Below are 17,658 nucleotides of genomic sequence, written 5' to 3' on the forward strand. Positions count from 1 at the left end.
CTCTCTCAACGTCTGAAACAACAACTCCAAACACTCTACATGCTCATCCCATGTCTCGGTATGAATCAAAATATCATCCAGATAATTGACAACATTTGGCACATCCCTCAAAATGGTTCTCATTAACCTAGTGAAAACTGCCGGTGCCCCAACCAATCCAAAGGGCATCGTTTTAAATTGCCATAACCCATCTGGTGTCACAAAGGCAGTCTTCTCTTTTGCTGACTGTGTCATTTCAACCTGCCAATATCCCTTCGTTAGATCGATTCGACTGAAGTACTTGTCATTCGACAATTCCGAGAATATCTCTGTCATGGTTTGCATAGGTTCAGCTTCATACGTGGTTACTTTATTGAGCTTCCTATAATCCACGCAGAATCTCTTCGTACCATCAGGTTTAGGTACCAACACCACAGGTGAACTATAAGGTGAGTTTGAAGGTTCAATGACTCCCATGTCAATCATTTTCCTAACTTCCTCTTGTAACGAATCTCGCATCGAGAGTGGTACTGGGTAAGGCTTTGCTTTGATTGGCTTATCAGTAGTTAACTTGATGTCACATTTGAGAACATCAGTTTTGCCAGGTACATCAGTCAGGACATCAGTGAACTTGGATAACACTCGTTTAACCTCGTGTGATTGGCCTACACCTAATTCGTCATTTACGACAACATCCGATGCCGATTCACTCTGATTAGTCTGCAGCGCAGGCAGTTCGAAACAAACTTTCCTGCTCCTCATCCTCAGACATTGAAATGACTGTACACTGAAAAAATATTGGACGCTTTAGTGAGTTTAAATATGCAGTATGACGAGTAAATGATCGAAACACTCACTTCATATCATAAAGCTACTCACTTCACATTTATTTGTGAGTGCTTCTAAATACGTGTTTCGGTAAATGCGTTTTATAATACGCTTTTGAGTAATATAATCGAAATACGATCGACTGTAATAAATCTATTCACCAAAATAGTAAATATACTCACAATAATTTTTATTTACTCAATCTGAGTAAAGACAAGATCCGTAACAAAGCCGAAATACTCATATGGAATTTATTTTTAGACAAGTCGTGTTTAACGTTAATATTCATTTGAGTAAAAATACCACTAACTGAGTAGTTGTACGCAACCTCGTCGGCATGCGTTTGAATTGCCGGGCATGCAGTGGATACAACGACTGAACCATGGAACACAAAAATACCGTAAGTCAAAGATTGTACTTCAAAAAACGGTATAATTACTTACAATTTCGTAACTGTAGTTCATTATAAGAAACTATAGTCATTTTACTTGAAGTATTCACATGAAAGAAGTTCATCGTCCTCTTAAAATTACGCAAATGAGGAAAAGTTTTGAATCTGTGATTCACACTGAGCGATCGTCAGGTATAGGCTATGGGCATAAGCAGCATGTGTATGCAGTACGTTAGGCGAAACGTATACGGTATAGGTAGGCATATACAGTAGGCTAGACGTATATTAAATAATACAGAGGGAGACTGCATACTCGTGGGCTGTACAATGTTGCTGTAGCCTAGGGCCCTAGGCCAACGGTAACTCCGCCAATAAATGTGGATAAAGATAGTCGTTCTGTTTCATGTGGATTATATTATGTTATGCTGCCCTTAGTAGACCAGTTAGTACAGTAGAATAGTTTGACTAAAGTGAAGTTAGGCCAAACTGTGTACAGTAAATATGTTGATGAATGTCACCAAATTGTTTAGTCGGCTAACAATATTAATACCTTTTATGTTTGCATTTTGGAGTTGAAACCTTGGCTAAATTTTGTACAGGAAGTTCTGGGGTGCCGAGTTGCAGTGCATATATCACCATTAATTAGTATAAATAGTAAATAGGCCTAGTCCTAATCATGGCATCATCGACATTATCAGATGGTTAGTTTAAATTTATTAATTTTTTTTTTATTCCTTGTTAAAGGCATCTACAGTAGGCCTATGCGTTGGTGATGGCGTGTGTGACGCTTTGGCTTGTAAACATTGATATAACTAAAACTTGCTGGTAATTTAAACTTGGTATACAGTAGGTAGCCCTTTGTAACTGTAGACAGTCCCTCTTGGTTTTCATGGAGGTCAAAGGTCATTAGTCCAAGGTCAACATGTGTCTAAGTATGAAGGCCTGCAGCTAGTATATATGCATTGATCAGTGCAAGACCAATGCACATCTATCTGGTCAGCAATGGGAAAGGTTGAAAATCTTGTATCCAATTTTTCTTTTTATACTTGCAAGGAATCACAAAGTCATGTGACATTCTTGTTTTTAAACATTCAAAATGTTTCATAATAATGCATGCTGGTGACCTGCCAGTGCCAGCAGTGTAACAGGAATTTTCCTCAAATAAAGAACTTTTCACTGCCTTTTATTAGCAATGCACACTAACATGACCTAGATTGACCCTTACGTCTCTCAAATACAGAAACCACCCTATAGGAGACCAAGATCCTTTGGTGATATATTTCAGGTTATATAGGTTTTAAGCACTATATTCGGAAAAATGTCCACTGCAATATAACCAATAGAAGGGTAATTTTACAGTTTTAATCAACAGATTATATAATATAAATTTTGTCAATCATTCATATGAAATTACGCTTTTTGCTCAGTTGGTATATCTGGGTACTACTCCAGAAATGTCATCATCACTGCACAAAAACCATTCATCCAAGTTTTTACCTTTTCTGGTGACCTCTCAGGCCTTGCAATATTTTATATAATTTCTGTTTCATTTTACAGTTTATCAACCAGCATCCTGATGGCGTCTGGAAGAAAACGTATTAGAAGCACTGAAGGTAGTAATGCACAGGCATCTGAAGTAGAGGTATACCTCTGCCACAGGTGTGACTCTTATCAAACTAACAAATTTAGCTACTTGCTGAAACACTTACAGGATGTGCATTCATCTGAGCCTAGCTTTACTGTAAGATGTGGCATTGCCAATTGTGAAAAAACCTACACAAAACTTAACTCCTACCTCTGTCACATAAGAAGAGTCCATGGGTATGCACAAGTACCAGATGAAGTACAACATATATGTGATGTGGTTAATACCATTGGCAATACTGTTGATGCACAGCCAGTGCCAAATGAGGATATCAGTGAAACAATATCTGATACAAGCAATGAAACCATTCAGCGTAATCTAGCCATCATGATTCTAAAATGGTGTGAGAAGTATCAATTGCCAAAAACATGTCTTAATAATCTCCTAGAAGATGTTTCTGTCATTGTTTCAACCCATCAAAGGGAACAACTGAACAAAGTTAAAAAATGCTTACAAGCAAGTGATATTAATGTTGATGAGATCCCTGCATTACAAGAACTATTAAATGAAATCACTTCCAAATCAGTATTTGAATCTTTGCAAACAGAAGCCAAGCAACTTTCTTACTTCAAAAGTAATTTCTACTTAGTAGAACCAATTGAACTAGTGATTGGTCAAGACGAACGAGGAAAAGAAGAAACTTTTCAGTATATTCCAATTCTTGACACGATAAAGTCCTTATTGCAACATGAAGACATATTTGCACAAGTTATGAATTCACATGAAACTTGCCAGGATGGAGTACTGTCTAACTACTGTGATGGAAAGTTCTACAAAACCAATAGGTTATTTAATTCTGATGTTAAGACACTGCAAATATGTCTTTACAATGACGACTTTGAGGTTTGCAACCCAATTGGCACATTTAGAAAAAAACAGAAATTAAACAGCATGTACTTCTTTCTTGGGAATATAGAACCTAAGTATCGTTCGAAACTGCATGTGATTCAGTTAGCATGGCTGTGCAAAACTATATATGTGCAAAAGTATGGTTTTGCAAAGCTAAGTGAATACTTAATCAGAGATCTTCAGGTATTAGAGGAAGAAGGTATCAGTATCTGGAGAAACAATTGTCTGTATCAATTCAAAGGTACAGTTTCCATGATTGTGGCTGATAACCTTGGAAGCCATTCCATTGGTGGTTATTTTGAATCCTTCACAGCTAACAGGATTTGCAGATTCTGCATGTGTACCTATAAGAATTTGAAGGAATTGCATCTCAAAACTGATTTCCTGCACAGAAGTGAAGAGCTGTATAACAGGCATCTGGAATTGATTCAGAATGACCAGAGTCTCAGTTCAGTGTATGGAATAAAGCAAGAATGTCGCTTTAATAGCTTGTCTTTCTTCCATGTAACTACTGGACTACCTTCAGATCCAATGCATGACCTTCTTGAGGGTGTATGTCCACTTGTTTGGAGCAAAGTGTTGAGTCATTTTATACATACAAACAAAATACATTTGTCATCATTTAACCAGAGGCTTGCATTATTTGAACACAAAGGCAGTGATAAAAACAAAAAGCCAACTCCCCTTAGTTGGGCTTCTGGCACAGTTGCTATTAAACAGACAGCAGCACAGATGTCATGCTTCATGAGGACGGCTTTGTATCTATTAGGAGATATAATACCAGAAAGAGATACGCATTGGCAACTCCTGCTTTATTTGGCTGGAATATGTGAACTTACATTTGCCCCAGTACATAATGTCCAGTCACTGTCTTACTTGCATGGCCTAGTAAAGGACTTCCTTGAACTCTACCTTGACATATTTAGGAATGGATTAACCCCTAAAATGCACTTTCTTACCCACTATGGTGAACACATTGCAAACTTTGGTCCACTTTCTGCCTGCTCATGTATGCGATTTGAGTCGAAACATGGTTACTTTAAAAAATTAGCAAGGAAGACGATGAACATGAAAAACCTTGCCATGACTTTAGCAAGGCGCCATCAGCTTTTACAGTGTTTTTATAGTACATCTGCATTTTTCCTTGAAGAAAGTAACACCACCTCTACAGGTGGTAATGTTGTTGACATTAGCTGTTACAAAGAGAAAGTTAAGCATGTGATACAGAATGGCTTAAATCTTGGACCACAGCAGCAAGTATTTAGGGCTGAATCAGTTACAATCAATGGTGTTACCTATCACAAAAAAGCAGTTCTGATTACTGGGTATGATGATACATTCCTCCAGTTCAGTCTTATAGGTGGCATCTTTCTCAAGTCTGGAAAAACATATTTCTTAGTTTCCCAACTAGACACACTGTATTTTTCAGAACATTATCATAGTTATGTTGTTAAACCAGATCCTCATGGGTTGTATGTATTGCTTCAAGTACATGATCTGCTTGATCCTTTGCCTTTGCAATTTTGTATTTGTAAAGTCGGTATGTGTGTTGCTACAAAGTACAGACTGTTGTCAGAATTTACATAAACTAAGATTGATCTATTTGACTTACAGGTGTACTGCCAGCTGTCCAAAACATCTCTTTTGCAATTTCATTCGCTGAAGGTGGACAGTTTGTCAAAGCCCTAGATTTGTGTGGCTCACGATATGATGTAACCGACACTATAGTATGTGAAAGTCAAGCAATTGTATTTTTTTCGCTTCTTGGATTTCTTGCTGTAGTGAATGAGGCTTTCAGACAGTCATGGGATGTTCATGTACATGTAGTTAACAATTCAAACTTTCAGTAAACATGGAAAATCTCCGATTCCTTGCTTCTTACAAGGATGACAACATTGTAATAACTGCAAAGAAAACTGAAAACATTCTTGATGTCGTAAAGAAAGTGTTTTCATTACCTGGCAATTGCGATGTGAAGCTACAAGTGTTTGACACAGAATGGAAGGAGTGGGTTAACAAAGATCCAAAAGAAATAATCAACAGGGACAAAGTGAAAGTTATTTCAAAGAAACAGCCTGAACCTTCTCCAGTTGTGCCTAAGACAGGAATAGTTCCTTCATGGATAGATGATGATATTGGAAGCCTTGCTGGGCCCTCATCCAGTTCCCTACACCTGCCACAAACACACACTAATGCTTCCTTGTACGAGACATGTTTCATTCTCCCTGATGGTGAAGACCTAAGTTCCGAAGTATGTCTTGAGTCTCTTGAATCTGGTGAGGACAGTACTAGTCTTTCAGATGCCATTGCTGATATGGTAGATTCTTCAAGTTCATTACCCAGTTCAACTAATTACCCAGTGTCTCAGCAAATTCCTAAGCAGGTTGTGCCCAACAGGTATGTGTATTTTGTGCTAATTGTAAGAGAGTGGTTTACCTGAAATGACCTCTGACCAGCTATTACAAAAACAACAAGCTATATATGCCTAATTAAAACTAAATGCATACCACTTATACACATATTGCATAAACCATAGTGTTCACATGGGATCTACTTGCCTTTAAAAAAATACAGGAAGGAACTATTTATGGTCAGGCATTAAAACACAGGAATATCAAACAATTTTGCATCATGGAACAGTTTGGTTGTAAGAACTGGAACTGAATTAGTGAAAGCAGAATATCAAAGAAGATAACTATTACATAATGTTGACTTCTCTCTTTAGTCTTTACAACAGAATGGACAAAGTATCTCTAAAACCATGGCCTGCCAAATTTGACATTCCATTGGATAGCATGCCAGTTGACTTGCGAAATACCTTGGAAGAAGGCATATATCCCAATGAAAGACAACGTCGAAAACTGGTGCAGATCCTTTTTGACAAAACAGCAGAATATGTCAGGTAACAAAAAGTACCCAATTAGGAGTATATGCTTCATAATGAGCTATCTGTAACATAGGTCAGTCTAGCATGCATTGTTATCATGAAACTTTTCAGCATGGAGTGCTGGGGCCAGTGCATGGTCACAAAAATTTTAACAGGTGCCAAAATATACAACTTTGCATATGCCTGATGTGATCATTATGTATGCAGTTTGTTCAGGAGGTCATTTGATCTGAAATTGAGTCCACAACTGGCATTACTAATTGCAGAACTGGGTGTCAAGGGTATTAATGATTTCATATCTCTGATGCAGCTGTGAAGGATGATAGGTTGATGGCTGACCAATTAAATTCATAATAAAAACATAATGTAGTATTATTTCATTGTCTGTATGCATGCAATTGTTATACCCAAAAGTTATCATTGTTCATGACCTCTGCTGTTTTTAGAAGTAAAGTTGAAATATGTAGTAGGAAAAGGTGTCAAAGATGGTTGATGGGATAGATGATAGTTGAAAGGTGTTGCAAGTTGAACATGCAGAATGGTATCATTTATGATGGAGATTATTGGAGGGTGCAGGGTGGTTGAAAAGCATGTGCTTAAATCTTTTAGTATGAAATGTACCTCCAGGGACTTATTTGTATGAATTTAGATGTCTTCTTCTTTGATCTGACAGATACCCAACCAAATCACAGTACACTGACGTAGCTACAGCACTGGTTGAAAAGTTCCCTTGCCTAGCATTCAATGATATTCCATCAGTTAAACCCCATGTAAGTATCCCCAGGAGATTCACCAGAAGGGGTAGGTGGCTCACAAAATGCACTCTTTTTGTTTGGACAAGGTGAATAGCTTACATGGAGAATGCTGATTGTACAAGCCACCAGGGTTCATGCCTTACAAGTACAGGCACACTGTGCGACCCACTTAATTATACCTTTATTAGTGATGCAGCCTGAGGGTTCTGAAATTTTAGACCTGACCAGTGTTTCCAAGGGTGGTGAGATCAAGTGCTGTTAATTTAGCAGTAGTTCATAGTAGTGATATCCATTATTGATTGCTACAATATGCAATGTTACTGACTAGGTAGGAAACAAGGAAACAGTAAAGGGATGAAAATACTTAACTTGTAGTACTATTAATACATTTGTTATTAATATATGTATCTTTTCAGGAATACTGGAAAACAAAGTTGTCAGATAAATTCCGCAACGAAAGGAAGCATTTCAATGATGGACTGATAAAGAGGCAACCAAAAAGAAAGAGGGTGGAACTGCCAGTAGACACAGAAGACGAAAGAAGTATTGAAATGCATCAGAGGTATTTCCATAATTATTTGAATTCTTGCTAAATGTGAAGGAATCACTATATTAATGGTGGTGTGTATATATGACACTTGCTTATGAGGGCTCTGATCTTTTTGGTTTTAATGTAAATTGTAACCTTTGCATTCATGCTGGTTTGCTCATGCATGTGTGTGTGACACTATCTTGTAAACAAGATAGCTCAACAAGGAAACTTAGACATCTTTCATAATTGGTGTGTGGATATACCAATTGCATTAAAGTTGCCATTTGTTTTTCATGGAGGTCAAAGGTCATTTCAGGTAAGCAGGGGCAAAGTCTGAAAACCTTGATATTATTAAGCTCATTATTACTATGTCAGTCATTTGTAATTGTGGGGTTGCTGTGAATGTGAGATATAGGGAAAAAAATGTGGCCTGACATGAGTAAAAATTTGACCCATTTCTTCATACCTATCATTGTGTGGATTTTAACACAACATAAAAGGTCAGCAATTACTTATAGTTTAATGTGAGTTTTAGTTTTGGAAATAATCAACATTCTAAGCAAACGTTGTATCTATTGTTAGATGGATGAAGGAGGAAATAAGAAAGAAAACCAAGAACAAAAAGAAAATGGCAGAACTTATGAAATTGACGTTCCCAACAAGACGTCGAAGTATCGTGGAAGATGGAGCATTGGTTAAAACCATAAGGGAGAACTATCCAGCCTTGTTTGAAACTGAGGAGGTACTTTTAACTGCTTGTCAGTTCATACTATAAATGCAAAGCTTTTGGACCAAATGGAATAATTAAAAAAGAGAAACATTTCCATTGTATTCAATTTGGAATTCCCAAATAATTCATTAATAGTCTTCTTGAGGATAGGGATATTGCTTACAATGGAACACAATCATGTTAAAGACTAAAGAGTATAAGGAATTTTAAGTAATGCAGTACATGTTCCCAACTGTATTTGGGCAAGGGAGGAACATCCCCTTGAAGTAATAAATATTGATCTGTAATCTGGTCTACATACGAGACAGCGAGACACCTAACTATATGAAATATCCTGCCTTTCCATGTGCCCAAATTTGTTGAAAAATGTATCCATAGCAATGATATGCCTAGTTATCAAATCAAAATGGGCAGAAATGTAATGCTTAAGTTAAAGAAATAAAGAGTTGGGGTACTTCCTGTTTTTTTGCTATCAGACCTATGTAACATCTATATTTTCTGTTTTGAGTTTGCAAATATTAGTCCTTAAAGCTTAGAATATATGACATGATAATTTTTTTCTGATATTAATCTTTGAGCCCTTTTCATTTGGTAGTTACTGCAGGAATTTCAGAGAATAACTGGAAAAGAAATGTTTCCAACCATTCGAGATAGCCTTACTGGAATCTCATCAAAAGTAGTAAAGTTTGCTGAAAAGCAGGAACCAAAGAAAAAATTACTACGGTCTTTAGAACTACAGAAGATCTTTACAGTTGAGCAGACTAAAAAGAAAGGTAAAAACACACATGATTACTTTGATAGGTCTAGTAAGGATCAACATTCCTTGTGGCCATGTTCTCATAATGAATTCAAACATCTCCTTCCTTAGTACTAGCCATAGTGAACTCTGTTCAAGTGATAATAGAGCTCATTAGCAGTCAAATATGTTAATTGTACTAATTCAATAATGCAAACTTGTATGAATTATGTCCCATATGTTGTATGAAGATTTCCCATTACAAGTAGGTCAATCCTGTTGATTACTGTAGTGTTTCAAAGCTGTATTTTGTGTAGAAATTTGCCCATCCGTCCATCCTTTCAAAGCAATATTCTTCCAGGGATTGCATCCAAACTTGATGAAACTTAAAGACAATTATTAGTACCTGATGGTACATAACAGGTGTGCAAGGATTCAATTTTCATCATCATAATTTGGCAAGCACTGCTTACTGAAGTAAAATTTTGTATTTTGAAACATATGTTTAACACCAGTAAAAACATAAGAACATGTTTCAGCAATGTGATTAAAGACTTGTCCCACTGTGCTTCTGTAATACTAACTTTGAAATGCACATAACTTAAAGCAAAATCCAATAATGCCCAAACCAACAATCTTCCATCCTATAGATATAACTGTCTCAAGTTAGGTATGATTCTTCATGGGTGACATTGTTGTGGCCTCACTGCTAAGTGAGAATTGCATTTTTGTCACTGGGAAACAGTATTGTTTTGTTTTGGTTTGTTTACTTTATCATGTCACATTAATGGTTTCACAATGTTTCTTATTCTTTTCTTTCTCAGAGCTTGAAAATACATGTGCAGTTTTCATCTTGTCAAAATTGCTATCATCTAAAGACATCTTATGTAATGAGGAGGACAGAGACATGGTAATTATGTAATGTAGATCAGTTAGGAATATGGGTTTCAGTAAAGCATATGCCAAGTAGATATGTGGGTACCAAAGAGTCATAAAGGTGCCAAGTTGCTAGGTGGGTCAAGGTACCAAGTTGCTAGGTGGGTCTCAGGTGGACAGGTATCAAGTAGATGGTTTGTTGCCAGGTAGGCAGGAAGGTGACAGTTAAGTTCTTCGGTGTTCTTAGGTGCCAGGTAGGTAGGAAGGTACCAGTTTTTATAGGCTGCCAGATAGGTAGAGCCTGTCCAGCAGTGGCGTAGGAAGGTACTTTTGAGTGGGGGGGCTGAAGACTGATGGCCGGCCTGGGGGAGGGGTCTAAGGGGAGGGGGTGTCCCCCTCCCCTTTGGAATTTTTTGGCATTTCCAGGTGGCCTCAGATGCAATTTGGTGCAATATAGCACACTTCAACACCCACTCCATTTTGTAAAGAATTTTGCATTTTCACCTGGCCTTAGATGCAATTTGGTGCTTCAAATGAGATTTTTTTTTCTCATTTGGAAATGAAAAAGGGGTTTTCTGACTTGCGGAGCGGGGGCGGAACGATACTTCCGCCCCCCCCCCATATTTTTCACTGGGGGGGCTGGCGCCCCCCAGCCCCCCCCGGTTCCTACGCCCTTGCTGTCCAGTATGTTGGTGCTAGTGTGGGTTCAAAAAATATGCATTGTTTGTATAATGTACACTAACAGTGTTCTATATTTCTTCTATTTTAGAACACTGACATCACATCCCCAACCATATTTTGGAGAGGACAGACACCTTGTAATGCAGATAGGTTCATCATACATGCTGAAAATGAGGCATTTGGTGATACAACTGATGTTATAACTGCGTTGGGAAATTTGATGGCCACTTATTGGATCTTCAATATGTCATACCCCCAAGAGTCTAAAGACTTTTTCATTTTCACAGAAATGATACTTCTCAAACTAACTAATGGGAAGCCAACCAGAGCAGTGAACAATCTTGTCAGCATATTGAAAGGCTTTTAGATATCAATTGCTTGTAAAAACGACTGGGATTTGTAAAAAAATTCAGAAAAATTATGTCATATGAATCAGTTAATTTCACATATTGTATGGCCAACTATAAATCAACTTGATTTTCAGTAAGTCATACCCCAGTCTTTAAAGCCTTTATTGTATGATGAAATGTAATTTCTTAACTTAATAATAGAGCCCACCCAGTTTAGTTAGCAATTCTATCAGCAAACTGAACATTATGTAGATGCATTAGCCTTCATAATTCATATAGATATATGAGACATATGATGGAACATGAATCAGTTAACTGTACAACATGAAAATGTTGTATGTGGTGTGCAGTGAAACACAAAACTAGTATATGATAGTGTCATGAGAATACCCACTATTAAGATTCATTCCTTTGGGAAGCCTCCCCCCCCCCCCCCAAAAAAAAAAAAAGTAAATATCTTAAAAGCAACCATGTGCATTTATAGCAATTACTAAAAGTATTGTTTCGTTGTAAAATCAGTATGGAATCATATGAATACAATCTTTTAACATGCATATATTAATGCATGAAACTTAATTATGTTGTTATCCTTTAGGTTCACTGTTCATTTTACTTGTAAATGCCACAGTTAGTTTTGCTTGGTTGTGGATTAGTGGATGTATTTGTAGTACATATGTCACTACTGAACCTTAATTTAACACAGCATGGGAGTTATGGTACAAATATGTTTAATCTGTTTATGACATTATTCATGAAGTTGTGCTCTTATCCTTAAGGCTTATTTATTTATTTATTTTTGGGAAGGCAAAAAGCAATTCAAAATCATACTGGCATGTGTATCATGAAATTCATGAAATTTGATTTCGATTGAGATTTCTGTTTAGATGGGGCATGGTGAAAATGACAGGAATACTCTGTTGTTATATATCAGTCTCACTTTATTCTATGTTGAGTTTGACAGCTGTCAACTCAAAATGTTCTCCGCCAAACCATCTTTGAGCAGCATGTATAGTTGTGTTAATTAATGTTTTTACTCTTATTCTTTTGTTTAAACATATTAGTATCTGCCCACAGATGTTTTCCTTTGCTTGTTCTGTTCCTTTATAAATTGTCACTCAATATATGTTGCATGGTTCATTCAGTATAAGTTATTTGTAAAAGCTAGTATAAAGATAGCTAAAAAACTACCAGTACATATGCAGTAACTGTGGAACTGTGACATTTGAATGTCAAGCTGGTACAGTTGGAGAATGGTGGTGTCATGTTTTTAAAGTTAGAAGGACATATCTCATGGGTCAAAGTACTTGTAATGGACCTGACTATCACTTGTAAATTTGAGAAACTACCAGGACCAATTAAAAATCTAGTTGCAATATATACATTTCTTTGTATTTAAATCAGTAGAGTGCCAATCCATTTCAATCTGATGTATAAATTAAATTCTTAATTTTTTATCTGTTGATAGGGAGGAGGTGGCAATATGCATCACTGGCCAGATGATTGTTGGTGGGAAGGGGTGATGCAAAGGGGGTGATGCAAAGGGGTACTGAAACTGTCCAATAATGCCACTGGCCTTAGTATCCTGGGAAACTGTTGATTTTACCAACTTTTAATTTGTTTCTGCATATTCCAACTTTGTTGCTTCTTCAAAACATTTCATTTCTTCTTCAGTTTGAATAGAAGTATAAAAACTCAGCTCTGTGTTATTATGGATTTTTTTAAACTGTTTTGAGTGTTATTAAACACAAGTGAGTAAATAAACCACATGGTGAATACTATAAGGGACGAACTGTAATACTCAGCTAAACGAGTATTAGTAGCTTTTCACTGAGTAAATATACTCCTCATAGCTGAGTTATATTACTCCTATGGTGCATACTATAAGGGACGGAATTACTCACGTTTTTGAGTAAATTTAGCCGAAATATTTTTTCAGTGTAGTCCCAACCACATTTGACTTGTCCCTACTTATGTACTCTTTCAGCAGGTTTGCATGAAAACTTTTCGACTTCCCATTGACATCGATTGAATAGCTTGATTCGCCAATTTCACTCAATACGGTGAATGGCCCCTTCCACTGCATCAACAGCTTGTTTTGATCAGTAGGCAAGAGTATCAACACCAAATCACCTGGTTTGAACTTACGACTTTTAGCCTTCCGGTTATAGTACTTCTTGTACCTCTCTGACGATTCCTGTAACTCTGATCTAGCCAGAGCGCAAGTCTCCTCTAGCCGTTCTCTCAAATCTAGGACATACTGATATGTTGACCTAGTTTCAGGGTTGTCCACTTCAGATGTCCACATCTCTTTCAAAATGGCCATAGGACCTCTCACTGTCCTACCATAGAGTAACTCGAACGGTGCGAAACCTGTGCTGGCTTGCGGAGCCTCCCTATACGCAAATAGTAGTGGTCCTATATAGCGGTCCCAGTCTGACGGTCTCTCCTCACACATGCGCTTTAGCATCCTCTTCAAGGTACCATTGAATTTCTCAACTAGACCGTTGCAGATCGGGTGGTAGGGGGTAGTGGTGAGTTGTCGCAGTGACAGTAATCGACTCACCTCCTTCATCACATCTGAGGTAAACTGTGACCCCCTGTCAGTCAGGATCTCAGATGGGACTCCCACTCTTGAAAATATGTCCACCAAAGCTTCTGCCACTCTCTCAGTATCTATGTTACGCAATGGAACTGCCTCAGGGAACCTTGTTGCATAATCGACAAGTGTTAGGATATACCGATTCCCATGCTTGGAAGTAGGACTGATCGGTCCGACAATGTCTACCGCCACCCTCTTGAATGGTGTGTCAATCAAGGGCATGTGACCCAATGGGACCTTGGTGACCCTTCCCTTATCACATGTTCTCTGGCAAATATCGCATGACTTGCAATAACGCATTACGTCGGATCCTACACCTGGCCAGTAGAATTGAGACTGAACCTTGTCAGTTGTCTTGGCTATCCCTAGGTGACCCGCCATAATACTGTCATGAGCCAGTTTCATCACTTGATTTCTGAACTTTTCGGGTACAACCAATTGGTCACTAGGCTTGTCATTCCCCGAAACTTTGCGATATAGAATATCATTCCTTAAAATGAATTCGGAGATCCCCTCTTTACCTTTCAGTGGTCTGGGATTCCCAACATGCTTAAAGCAATTTTTGAGGGTTGAATCCTCCTTCTGAGCTTGTCTCAATTGCTCAGGTGTTACGTCATCCATAGGAACATTAGCCGTTTTTAGGGGTTTCAGATTTTCATTTCGTTTTTGCTTTTGTGCACGTGTCTCTACGGCACCTCCAATATCTGAGTCATCGCCTACGTCATCACTTGGAATCATTTGATCCGCAGCGACTTCCGGTTCATCACGTGACTCAACACTGGTTCCTATTTCAACACTAGCTGTTTCTTCCACATTGTGAGGTTCAAACTGCTCACTTGGAACTTTTTTTACACTCCAATCTGGGTCGGGATTCTCAGGACCTCGAACACCAGGAACATTCCCAATTATTAAGTCATACACTGGCCTCTTCATACAGAGAGCCTTGAGGGATCCTGTGAAAAAGGGCGTGTCCACCGCCACGATAGCTTCTGGAATCTTCCTCACTGTACCGTCAATCAGTACACACAGTTGATCTACACCGGTCAACTGATCATTGGAGATCAAATCTCTCCTAACGATGACACCAGAACACCCGCTATCGCGTAACACTGACACCTTCCTCCCTTTAAGATAGCCCTCAACCACCGGCATGCGCTCCTTAACATCTGACAAAATTTTCTCAGTAATGTCGGTAGGCTCCTCACACGCCGCACTGACTATTGGGATCTCGTGACCACACGCTAAATTAATTGAATAGCTGTCACTTTCCTTGATTTGTTTCATCAAACACAGATTCGCGGTTTGTCCGCTACGATGATCTTTTTGCGACCCATCGCTCGATCCTAGCTTGTCGGGTTTGGCATTTTCAGTCGCAACCGCCGATTGCGCTTTAAACCTCTGCCTGCAATCGTTTGCCTTATGACCCAATTTCCCGCAAACAAAGCATTTTATGGCTGAACGCGTGTTTCTGTTTTCACCCGCGTCCACAATTTTGGTTTTGTACTCCTGACTGTTGGGGTTACCGTCAGGTTTTTTCCCATTTCCCTGATTTGTTTGGAAGGATTTCACACATTTTTCAAGATCCCTGTGATGCGCTTCTAAGTATTTGTCAGCCAGCTCTGACAGCGCTTTAGAAGTCTTGCAGTCATGTTCTCTCAGGAATAATGCCAATTCCTTGCTGCATACATTTAGGAACTGCTCCCGCAACATGAGATCTGAAAATTCCTCGAACGTTTTCTTAATTCCGCCCATTTCCAACCATCTGGCCATATAATTTTCCAACCTTGCCATGTATTGAATTGATGTTTCCCCTTTTTTGGGCCTTTCTCGTCTGAATTTCTGACGGAAGCCTTCCTCTGTGAATTGAAATCGTTTCAACAGGGCTTTCTTTAGCTTTTGATAATCTTGTGAGTCATCGGGTGGCAGCCTAGAGTAAACACGGAGACTTTCTCCCTTTAGACACAGACTCAATTTAATGCCCATTGTTCCTCTGGCCACTCTTGCGCTGTTGCAAATCGCTCGAAGCGCAGCAAGTATGCGTCGAGGTCTTCCTTCTCATCAAAGTGAGGCATTTTGGGCGTTGGGATTCTATTTGGCTCGCGGCTTGAAGTGGAGCTACGGGAGGAATTCAAATCGGCATCGCCATTGCTATTTTGCTGCAACTCAGCTTGCTTTTCAAGCTTAGCCAATTCAAACATTCTTTGTTTTTCCGCCTCAGCCCTTTGCTTTTCCGCCTCAGCCCTTTGCTTTTCCGCCTCATCCCTTTGCTTTTCCGCCTCATCCCTTTGCTTTTCCGCCTCAGCCCTTTCTTTTTCCGCCTCAGCCCTTTCTTGTTGCCTTTCGTCACGAGCGATCTGCTGCTGTTCTTTGACGAAGTTTAAGAGTTCGCCACCCGTAAGACCCATTTTAGCCCCCAACTCAGTTAATTCTCTAATATCCATCATTCAGTCAGGCAAACACATGTACCAATAACAATATATCAAATATATATGGTTTCAGAAACTTCTCAGTTTGTAAGTCACTTCGGGATATACTCCTTTCTGGTGTTTTACACTTTTCCCGTTTTGTTTCTATCTTTTTAAACACTTCCCCGGTTTGTTTCTATCTTTTAAACAATTCCCGTTTTGTTTCTACCTTTTAAACAATTCCCGGATAAGCCCCCATTAATTGTCACAACTTCCGTGGGATAAAACAAAATGGCACCTTCTAGCGCCTCCTCTGTTGCGACCCCGGGTTTTTCCTTTGGCCTTCAAGGCCGATAAAAATAAAAGTTTTAGATAGATTCAGGGAAGTAAACTCAAAGGACCAAAAGACTACTGAGATGTTTCTGAAAGTTAACAAAACGATATATTTACAATGATACGATCTCTACTGATTTGTACAAGGATTATTGGTACTAGAAATTTGGAATATTACAGACAGATTTTACAATATTATACGGCCGTTAAATTTTTAAAAGATTACTTAACTTATCTTACGCGGCGCGTGCCGGCTCTCGGTTCCTTTCGTAGCTGTTCTGACCTCCTTGCGTCACCAACAACGATGTCGGGATTAGGCTCCCTCGTAGGCTGGTATCCCGTGACTTGGTCAGGAGCAAAACCGTTCCCCGCTGGTCCAATTCGACTCAACGTTTGTATCCCAAGGATGGCTTCCTCCTGGGTGAACTCCGAAAAACTCTGCCGAAGTCACGCCTGTCCCGGTTAAACGACGCACCAATCTAATAAACAAACAGTCCACCGGTTCCTCCGTCCGTCCTCTCGATTATTCTTTTATCTCAGATGAATTTCTTTTTACAATAGATCGGAAAACTCTGAACTAAACTCCTCATCACCGAAAATATCTCTTCTTATATATAGCCGGGTTTAATCTCCCGAAAGTTCTTTTCCCGGAATCCTGACGGAAAAACATCGAGAATCATCCATGTCTCGAAGATACGACTGATAGTTCAACGTTCATTGGTCGACGATATCCGGTCACCTGCTAAAAATAACTTCCCGTATGGTCTGGGAATTTGTACTCGCTAATACCGAATAGCGCCATCATTTCTCGACGCTTCCAGAAAAAACGCACAAGTTGTCAGTCACGACGAGTGACCTACTTATCACCCTGACCAGCATATACTGAATACACGTACAATGAATAAAGTCGTTCGTGACAGTACCGAACATTCGATAGTTCGATTGTTCGGTACCGCACATTCGATTGATCGGTTCCGCCTATTCGATTGTTAGGTACAGCAAATTCGATTGTTCGGTACCGCACATTATATTGTTTGGTACAGCACATTCGATTGTTCGGTACCGCAAATTCGATTTATCTG

At 38.9% G+C, this 17,658-nt stretch overlaps 1 protein-coding gene and 1 pseudogene across 2 annotated transcripts; one reads left to right on the top strand and one right to left on the bottom strand.

Annotated features, from left to right (window-relative positions):
- Nucleotides 1–766: 766 nt before the first annotated feature.
- LOC139979845 (sterile alpha motif domain-containing protein 3-like) lies at nucleotides 767–13,178 on the top strand. Of its 2 annotated transcripts, XM_071990999.1 has the most exons (10): nucleotides 767–1,207; nucleotides 2,756–2,811; nucleotides 5,307–6,089; nucleotides 6,418–6,594; nucleotides 7,253–7,349; nucleotides 7,751–7,896; nucleotides 8,449–8,608; nucleotides 9,192–9,369; nucleotides 10,157–10,242; nucleotides 10,978–13,178. In XM_071990999.1, the coding sequence occupies exons 3-10, from the start codon at nucleotides 5,545–5,547 to the stop codon at nucleotides 11,254–11,256; spliced, it is 1,668 nt and encodes a 555-aa protein (XP_071847100.1). In that variant the 5' UTR covers nucleotides 767–1,207; nucleotides 2,756–2,811; nucleotides 5,307–5,544; the 3' UTR covers nucleotides 11,257–13,178. The 2 variants fall into 2 exon arrangements, with proteins under 2 accessions (XP_071847100.1, XP_071847099.1); XM_071990998.1 differs by lacking the exon at nucleotides 767–1,207 and having other exon boundaries at nucleotides 1,220–6,089.
- Nucleotides 13,155–17,322, bottom strand: LOC139980058 (uncharacterized; annotated as a pseudogene).
- Nucleotides 17,323–17,658: the final 336 nt, after the last annotated feature.

The sequence above is a fragment of the Apostichopus japonicus genome, chromosome 14, assembly GCF_037975245.1.
Source record: "Apostichopus japonicus isolate 1M-3 chromosome 14, ASM3797524v1, whole genome shotgun sequence".
In the NCBI taxonomy this organism is placed as follows: domain Eukaryota; kingdom Metazoa; phylum Echinodermata; class Holothuroidea; order Aspidochirotida; family Stichopodidae; genus Apostichopus; species Apostichopus japonicus.

What these genes read in the sequence shown, in the direction of transcription:
- LOC139979845 (XM_071990999.1), top strand. Translation starts at nt 5,545, where the DNA reads ATGGAAAATCTCCGATTCCTTGCTTCTTACAAGGATGACAACATTGTA. An exon ending in TTCCATCAGTTAAACCCCAT is followed by an intron (nt 7,350 to 7,750) that starts GTAAGTATCCCC and finishes GTATCTTTTCAG; the next exon opens with GAATACTGGAAAACAAAGTT. An exon ending in ATGAGGAGGACAGAGACATG is followed by an intron (nt 10,243 to 10,977) that starts GTAATTATGTAA and finishes CTTCTATTTTAG; the next exon opens with AACACTGACATCACATCCCC.